Raw genomic sequence first — 9,464 nt, forward strand, 5'->3', positions numbered from 1 at the left:
TTCATAAATAAATCTTTTATTTGTAACATATAAAATTAGATCATTTTACACTTTATTCCAGTATGACAATGTTCAAATAAAAGAGCTACATTTGTGATAAATAATATTAATAACAACAATAAAACATTCATTCAACCTTTTCTGATCATGTCGTGGAGTTGGATTCCATTAGCTGCCAAACACTGAGGATGCGTTCGCCCACACCAGGAGGGAGTGTGTGACCGTGGACAAACTCAACCTTGACCAGGTTCATAGTCTACCAGTTGTACGTTTTTTGCATGTGCATATCTACAATTGGGAATACACACATACACACACACACACACACACACACACACAAGTCTACAGTTTGGTTCATGTTTTGTATTTAGACATCAACATATACATCAGGAATTGCAATATTTACATCTTTTACAGGTTGCTCCGTAACGAAGCTATAAAACGTAGCGCTCCAGTGTGGAGCGAGTCTTTTCCAAAATGCTGACGCGGCCTCAGCAAACAGTGCACTTCAAAGTTCCCGTAATGTAAGTCCGTAATTGACCGTTCGCAAAGACCCGCCCCCTTTAGTTACTGTTGCTATGTCCGACAAGCCACGCCTCTCTCACACACACACACCATGTTCTCACGCAGTGAAAAAATACATCGCGGAGCAGAGAGGACACTGACAACACACTGACACACAGGACAGACCAGGGTACTTACTTTCAAATTTGGTCATTTTTTTACGCAATTTCAACAATAAATACGGTTTTGTGGCTCTTTAATGTGTCTGAACCGATCATCTCTTCCTTCTAGTTCATTTATAGCATCAAATAAACATGAACATCAGAAGGAATGTTGTTTTAACCGTGGAAAGACGTCAGCACACTCCGCTTTTCAAGTTCAAATCCTCCGACGTTAATCTACTGACTGCTCTGTCGGACAAAAATGGCGGTTGGCGGATTATGATTGGTCAGATCGCCTGTCAATCAAACTCCCTGCGAAGGGTCAATTCCGTGGGAATCTAGTTACAAGAGGAGTCGATTGGCCCATCGGGTGTCGGGATGGGGATTCCCTTCCGCTCAGTCTCTGAACTTGTGGATGTCGTTGAAGAGTCTGTAGAAGGGGTAGGTGGCGTCGTTGCCTTGGGCGCAGTTATAGGTGCACTTGCAGGACTCGATCATCATGACGTTCTTGTTGAAGGTCTCGCCGTCCTCGCAGCGAAACTTGACTCGGATGGTTCGGGTTTGCTGTGGGCTGCAACACCGGCCGTCCACACACGAGCCGCAGAATCTGGGCCGATACTTCTTCAGACTGGAGCATCCGGCGTAAGAGAACTTCACCGGCTGCATCGACTTCTTGGTCCGGTTGCATTTCTTTCCTTTCTGTTGGAGGACGCAAGGATTAGTCACCTTCATTTTATACAGCGCTTTTACCAATATAGACTGTTTCAAAGCAGCTTTACAGTGATAACAGGAGATTACAGTAACAGAGATTGTTTTGGCTTTACAGCAGCTCTAGAATAAAGTTATTGTCCAGATAAAGTTAGTTTTGATTTTCCGAATGCATCGCGATTCTCTCTCGAATCGATTCTGAGCTTAGTTTTTAAGAGCAGAAGCTTTGGAAACATCCGTACTCTACTTGCTTCCAATGCCTTACTTACACCACTTGAACCTTCTATAAAATAATCACTCATAAAGTTTGAAAAGGTTGAAGCGAATTACAAGGGTGTTTGCAGTTATCTTGCGTCATAAAAGCCTTCTGAGGTGCGAGTACGTTGAGCATGTGGTTAAAAACTAGCCTAGAGCGCCATCTGCTGTTAAAAAAACTACGCTCAGAATCGATTCAAGAGAGAATGGTGATGCATATATTGGAATCGATCCACGAATCGTGATGAATTGATGCAATGTGTTTGTGTTATTGAAGTGGCGTTGCTTACCTTAAGGCTGGTGTATGGTGATTGGCTGCACGGACGGACTTCGCAGATCCGGGTTTCCTTCACCAGTTTGCAGTCGCCATTGTTGTTGGTTATCCTAGTGGAGATTCCCGTGCCGCAGGTCTTGGAGCACTGGGACCAGGGTGTGGTCTGAACTATGCACTTCTCAAACTGACGGGATTCCGGCTGAGATCGGAATGCTGCGAATAAACAAAGTGCTGTTTAAAACTTGATTCACATGCAAATCGCGAATGCCAATCCAATGTTCAAGTGGGATGAAAGACCCCTCCGATGAACACAATGAAAAAAAATCCCGAGGGAAGGATGAGTGTTAAAGATCTTACCAGGTAAAGATTTGAGTCCAGCCTTCACGATGGAGATGAGCTCGTTCTTGTTGGTGAGGTCGCTCTCGGAGTCGTCAACCATTGGATCGTTGCCAGACTTGTCAGTGGGATCCCGATGCTTCCCGTCGTCGCAGACCCACTCCTCGCAGCATTGCCCCGGCACTTTGACCAGCCTGGGATTGGCGCATCCCAAAGTGGGAAGGGAAAGCTCTTGCGGGCAAAGCGGGATGCATCCCACCGCCCCGTCAATACAAGTGCACTGGTGTTTGCAGTTAGGCTGGAAACTCTCCCCGTTCTGGTAGATCCTGCTGTTGTACTCGCAGGGTCTTCCCTCAGATTTGGCTGTGAGAGAAAACGAAAGGTATATTTTAAAAATCTGATGCTCACATTCCACATGCAAAACTCCCCCCCCCCCTCCTATCCACACATGCTTTCCATTCAGTGTCTTTTACCAAGCGTAATGAGAAACATACCTCGGCAGATGCCTCTGGTGGCCCCGTGGCTGGCCCCGAAGTTGCACTCCAGACCCTTGGTGTGGTCGCACGGCTCGGTCTTGCTACAGTCTTCGTTCAGTTGTCTGGCACACACTTTACAACAACCGCAGCCATCCGAGACCAGACTGACTCCAGGAGCGCATTTGGGAAGCTCCTGTGGGCATGAACATGCCGGGCAGCTGGAGAAAACCTGAGCGGAAAAAACAGGACACTTTAGTGACTTTCAAGTCAATAACCATATGTGAAAACCCACTGAGGAAAAAAACTAAAACCGTGAGGATGTGCCCTTTCAGTGTCTATGGTGTATGTCTACACGGTAAAAAGTGATCAGTTGACTTAACTTAATAATTTTAAGGCAACTTACTTACTTTTTTTTAAGTAAATAACTTCATGCTTATTTGAAAAAATTAACTAATGAGGAATTGTCAAGTTCACATAACTAAATTTTCTCAAGTAAGCATTAAGTTTATTTACTTAAAAAATTGAGGAAACCCATTGACTTAAAATTATTAAGTAAATAAACGTCATGCTTAATCGAAAAAATTAAGTAATGGGGAACTGTCAAGCTCACATAACTTAATTTCTTCAAGTGAGCATTACGTTTATTTACTGACTCATTTTAAGGCAAGGGGTTTACTAAAAAAATGAAGTAAGTGAACTGAACACTTTTTACAGTGAGTTTGTGAAACTCAAATCTGATTCTCCAATGAATGGATTAACACTCATTTGGATATCATATAACTTCTATAATAAGCAAACAAACGAGTCGAATGAAAGTAACTCACCACACTAAAGTGCCCAATAAGGATGACGATAACAGCCCAAGCAAACATCTTCGCTTCTCTGTGTACTGTAGATTGTTGTATCAAACGAACAGTTAAAGTCCTCGCTCGTGTAAGGTCGCGGTGCGCTGTCGCGTCGCGTTCTCGGTTAGTGCTCGTGCGTCTGAAGGCGTTCGCGCTCTGAGAGTGAAGACGCGCGCGACTCCTCTTTTATACACCAGTGGAGCCTGACGTCACCATCGCTGAACTGTTCCGAAGGAATGCGAGGAATGTTTCTTGGCGCGTTTTCCATCCGAGCTAAGCACCACCCTGTCTAACTTTCGTCTTTTTTTCTCTCTCTCTCACTTAAATGAATTTTCCCCTCTCACTGAACACATTTTTTACTGTTTCCCCCCTCTATATTTCTCTTCCCCCTTCTCTCTCTCTCTCTCATTCTCTGCTATTCACGCTTCCTTTTTGGATTTGCGTAAAGTTAATGCCTAAAGAAACCATATCTTATTTATCTAAATAAAGCGTTCTGGTAGCATATTCAAATGTGTAAAGAAGCTATTTTGTTTTGCATTCGCTGTAGTTCTGTGGGTTTATTAAGTGTTTGATTTATTCCATTACTTTTTCAAATAATTGTATTTATGTTGAGGTTCAACATTTCTGTTTGCTACCCCTAGCTAACCATTATAAATAATTTAAAGCATTCTCCTATAAAAGCAACCTGTGCGGTAACTTAAAGTTTTTAAAAGGTGTGCGTGTGTGTGTGTTTGGGGGTTAATTTTAGGTATTATGTCACCAACATCATCTTACTAACCTGCTTTATTTTGGCTAACGTCATGTAAAAGTTATTAGCCTTATTACTCGGCTTAGAAATATTTGGTCGCCCCCAGGGGTCTATTAATGGCGTTACGCGCGCGCGTCAACCATAAATTAATCCACGGCACGCGCGCGCGTTCCCTTGATCAGATCAGCTACGCGCTTTGGGGAACTGTATCAATATTCAAACATCCATTTTAGAAATACAAATGCTTAAAAACTCATCGATGCCATCATGCACCCTATTCTGTGCGCGTTTAGAGACGATCTAAACTCAAACTTTACGGCTTCTATTTTTGGCTCCGCTCGCTCCTCTCTCTTGACTCAACAGCTCTAAGTGGTTCCAGATGTGGAGCCTGATTCCAGACGTAACAATATTACCATATTTGGTCTGGGCAGTAGCTTGCATTATTAACATTTCTGCTGGAGTTATCCAACCACAAAGCATTCCTGACAGCTTAAAGCGTCCCTACATATGCTCTCCGTGGAGGAAATTCCTCCAGCTAATTTAATATGCATGCAGTCTGTCCATCACAAACTGAAAGAAAAAGTGCAACAGGCATCCAGTTTTCCACATAAGATGTAAAAAAAAACAAAAAAAGTGCACTGTTTTTCTCTGAGATTCCAAATAAGTGGCATTCCACCGAAAATCAGAGATTAGAAGTTCTTGGATGCACAAACCAAACCGAGTGTGAGAGCAAAGGAATGTACAATTGTGCATTGAATAGCTCTTTCCACAGGCTCTCGGAGAGCAGAAGTGTGTGGACACTGAGACGTCCTGATGGAGAACGCTTGGCACCTGGAGTCAGATTCTTCTCATATCTCAGGTATGGTTTACTTCAACGTCTTTATGGACCGAGTGCTTGTGGCCACAGTATTCTTCGCACTGGGTTGCATGTGTGTTGTTTTCTTCTGATCAGTCTTGTGCATGAAAATGCATCTGATCTGTTCACTGAGATCGAAATCCCTGTGGTTTCACTGGTTTTAGCTGATTTTTCCCAGATTGCGACACTAGATGGTGATGTGCTGTGTCATTGCAGTAAAGATGATCTGTGAGAGTGTTTGACACAATCTTATCAGTGTTGGGGAAAGTTTCTTTGAAAAGTAACGCATTACAATATTGCGTTACTCCCTTAAAAAGTAAGTACTGTAGTTGCATTACGTAGTTACTTTTTAAGAAAAGTCGTGCGTTACATTACTTTTTCTCATCTGGGCTGGACATTTTATAACAAAAAGTGCTATTTTTGGGTAAATGTAAAGACCCTTTCACACCAAAATTGAAATGATTAAGCCTCAGGCTGAATGAAGTGCAAATTCACGAATCCAATTAAACTTTCAACACTTACTTCACCAATAAAAACAGAGTATAAATATAAATATAATAAAAATAAAAATAAAATAAATAAAAAGTCATTTTTAGTAGTCAATATAAAGTACATTGGTCAATAAAGTGAGATTAAATGCATACAAATATTTAATTATTGGAGTTTTGTATAGTGTGATTTTTGCATTTAATTGATTTTATTCATTTTGAGGAATATTGAAAAAAAAAATTGTGCTTGTGAGATGAGTAAATGCACGCTCACATTTAGTCTACAATAACCATCATGTTCACACACACACACACACACACACACACACACACGACACCTCTGCACTTACTATTTTTTTGAGCTGTCAGTCAATAAATGGGAAAACAAAGTAACTTGCTTTACTTATTTGAAAAAGTAACTGAGATTTTTTGTTGTAAATTTTAAAGGTAATGCGTAACTTTACTAGTTACTTGAAAAAGTCATCTGATTACATTACTTGTAATGCGTTTCTGCTGGTTACCATGACTGGGTAAAATCACATTTATAACATTTAAATCAAGCAAAATAGTTTATACCTCTGCTGGAAAATCCAGTTTTAGAACATGATAACACTTTTATTAGAACTTGAATTGGCTTGTAGACCATCTTGGACCAGAACCACACCATCTGAAGCTGGTCAAGCTGTTTTGGATGAAACATGGTGTGATGTTTTATGTTTTAATGACCAGCCAGAAACTAGTTCCCATGTTCCAGACGCTGTTAGCTGACCAACAGTTGACGCATGTGGCTTGGGAAGTGTGCAGAGCGTATTTGTTGAGGAGCATGTCAATTTCTGAGCCAATCACCTGAGCCGTAAATGCTGGAAAATGACATCATGGTGATGCTGATTGGCTTTTACTATTGACTATTAGCAAATATTAATTTGCCAGAATACGTGAATGCTTTTAAATGGCTCTCAGTGGTGAAAGATGCTCTTTATATAGTCGAATGGCTTTAAAAACCCAAACCGCTTGGTTTACCAGCATCAGAAATTAGTTTAAACTATCGGTTTTATCACTATTGTTTATCATTTGAAACCAAACTTCTCTGTTTGATACGCCACTTGCTTTTTATGCATGAGCAAAATGACTGACGGGCAGAGAGTGTTCGTGATTGGCTAATAAAAGGTGAGCTGCTTCTCTGATTTGTTTTTGATTTGTAGTGTCTGTTTCAGTAGTCATGACATTTTATGTGTGATATTCTTCAGCTGTTCAAATATTTTTTACGGCCACTGTATGTCAGGTGATATAAGTCATAATTTTCTCAATATGGATCTAGGTGGTTACTAGGCATTGCTACTATGTTCTGGGTGGTTACTAGGTGTTGCTAGGGTGTTCTGGGTGGTTACTAGGCATTGCTACTATGTTCTGGGTGGTTACTAGGTGTCGCTAGGGTGTTCTGGGTGGTTACTAGGCATTGCTACTATGTTCTGGGTGGTTACTAGGCATTGCTAGTATGTTCTGGGTGGTTACTAGGTGTCGCTAGGGTGTTCTAGGTGGGTACTCTGTGTTGCTAGGGTGTTCTGGGTAGTTACTAGGTGCTGCGTGTTGCTATGGTGTTCTGGGTGGTTACTAGGCGTTGCTAGTATGTTCTGGATGGTTACTAGGTGTTGCTAGGGTGTTCTGAGTGAGTTACTAGGCGTTGCTAGGATGTTCTGTGTGGTTACTAGGTGTTGCTAGGGTGCTCTGAGTGGGTTACTAGGCGTTGCTAGGATGTTCTGAGTGGTTACTAGTTGTTGCATGTTGCTATGGTGTTCTGAGTGGTTACTAGGCATTGCTAGTATGTTCTGGGTAGTTACTAGGTTTTGCTAGGGTGTTCTAAGTGGGTTACTAGGCGTTGATAAGATGTTCTGGGTGGTTACTAGGTGTTGCCAGGATGTTCTAGTTGTTGCTATGGTGTTCTGGGTGGTTACTAGGCATTGCTAGGATGTTCTGGGTGGTTACTAGGTGTTGCTAGGGTGTTCTGAGTGGGTTACTAGGCATTGCTAGGATGTTCTGTGGCGTTGCTAGGGCGTTCTGAGTGGGTTACTAGGCATTGCTAGGATGTTCTGAGTGGTTACTAGGTGGTGCTAGGGTATTCTGAGTGGTTACTAGGCGTTGCTAGGATGTTCTGGGTGGTTACTTGTTGTTGTGGTTGCTAGGGTGTTCTGAGTGGTTTATAGGCATTGCTAGGATGTTCTGGGTGGTTACTAGGTTTTGCTAGGGTGTTCTAAGTGGGTTACTAGGCGTTGATAGGATGTTCTGGGTGGTTACTAGGTGTTGCCAGGATGTTCTAGTTGTTGCTATGGTGTTCTGGGTGGTTACTAGGCATTGCTAGGATGTTCTGGGTGGTTACTAGGTGTTGCTATGGCATTCTGAGTGGTTACTAGGTGTTGCTAGGCGTTTCTAGGAAGTTTTGGATGTCTACAAGGCGTTGCTAGGAAGTTTTGGATGTCTACAAGGCGTTGCTAGGAAGTTTTGGATGTCTAGAAGGCGTTGCTAGGATGTTCTGAGTGGTAACTAGGTGTTGCTAGGCGTTTCTAGGATGTTCTGGTGGTTACTAGATGTTGCATGTTGCTAGGGTGTTCTGACTGGTTACTAGGCTGTTGCTAAGGGGTTCTGGGAAGCTGTTGCTAGGTGGTTGCTAAGGGCTTTTTGGTGCTACTGTACATCAAGTGATACCAGTTGTTATTTTCTAGCGGCCTACATTGAGTTTCCCCAGTGTTTGAGGTGAGATGAAGTGTCCGGTGAGAACGTGAGCTCATGAAGGGGTGACATCTGTTCGGGCGCGGGGCTTGTAGGAAACAGTGCTGTCATTGTGTTCTCATTTTTCTATTCTGGAATTACACATCCAGGAACCATTACAAGAGCGTATTTCATTTGTGTCCGCCGCCATGTTGTAATGGCAAACATAATATTTTCCACTTTCTTCCAGGGCTCTTGGAAGTGCGATTGATTACGAACACATGACTCAGTGGCTCAAGCCCCTCCATATTTCTACATTACGTAACGCGTTATGTTTATTTTACCTCCGGTGTGGAAGTTCTCTCGGATCAGAGAGATGTTATCCAGGTTTTCGGCCCTTGTTTGCTCTGTGGCTTTTCCTCTCATAGTTCACTGAGACTATGCGATGTCATTTCCTGTGTGTGAACTGCTACTAAAATCACACTTGACTCTCCCAGGACCAGCGCTGTCGTTTCAGTGGCAAAACAATCCAAATGTCCTTCAGGACTTTGATTTATAGGCTGGTTTTTGTTTTGTTTTTTTTGCTAGTCGGCGATAAGCTGATGTGGGCTTCTTTTATTATGGCTATTTTAGACGTTTTAAGCCACTAATTTAAAAGGACAGTTCATCCAAGAATGACAAAAACAAAGACATGAGGGTGAGTAAATGAAGACAAGATTTTCTTTTTTGGGTCACCTGTCCCTTTAACATCTGTAAGACCGACTTTAATTCATAAATCGAAGAGTGGTTGAAAACATGGTTATGTCTTTATGGTGTTTTTTTTTGTTGTTGTACCGGGTGGTTACTAGGCTGTTGCTAAATGGTTGCTTAGCGCTTCTAAAGGCCCAGAAAACGAACTGCTATGATACGAGAGTGTTTTGAGTTGTTACTAGGTCGTTGCAAAAGGTGGTCTGGGTGGTTACTAGGTCGTTGCTAGGGTGGTCTGGGTGGTTACTAAGGGTTTCTGAAAGGCAACAAAATAACTACAATGATACTAGGGTTTTCTGGGAACAGTGGTTCCTTGCCACTGTTGCCTTTGGCTTGCTCAGTTGGGGATATTCTGGATATCTA

General features: G+C 42.3%; 1 protein-coding gene across 1 annotated transcript; it reads right to left on the reverse strand.

The window, feature by feature from the left end:
- On the reverse strand, positions 1-3,774 carry ccn1 (cellular communication network factor 1). Its single transcript, XM_084428556.1, has 5 exons — positions 3,539-3,774; positions 2,733-2,943; positions 2,260-2,601; positions 1,919-2,115; positions 1-1,364 (listed from the first exon to the last, which is right to left on the reverse strand). Exons 1-5 carry the CDS (start codon positions 3,584-3,586, stop codon positions 1,062-1,064), a joined length of 1,101 nt encoding a protein of 366 aa, XP_084284682.1. The 5' UTR covers positions 3,587-3,774; the 3' UTR covers positions 1-1,061.
- Between the last annotated feature and the right edge of the window lie 5,690 nt (positions 3,775-9,464).

The sequence above is a fragment of the Rutilus rutilus genome (assembly GCF_951802725.1).
Source record: "Rutilus rutilus genome assembly, chromosome: 13".
NCBI classification, from domain to species: domain Eukaryota; kingdom Metazoa; phylum Chordata; class Actinopteri; order Cypriniformes; family Leuciscidae; genus Rutilus; species Rutilus rutilus.

What these genes read in the sequence shown, in the direction of transcription:
- ccn1 (XM_084428556.1), bottom strand. Translation starts at nt 3,586, where the DNA reads ATGTTTGCTTGGGCTGTTATCGTCATCCTTATTGGGCACTTTAGTGTG. An exon ending in TTATTGGGCACTTTAGTGTG is followed by an intron (nt 2,944 to 3,538) that starts GTGAGTTACTTT and finishes TTTTCCGCTCAG; the next exon opens with GTTTTCTCCAGCTGCCCGGC. An exon ending in TGGACTCAAATCTTTACCTG is followed by an intron (nt 2,116 to 2,259) that starts GTAAGATCTTTA and finishes GTTTATTCGCAG; the next exon opens with CATTCCGATCTCAGCCGGAA.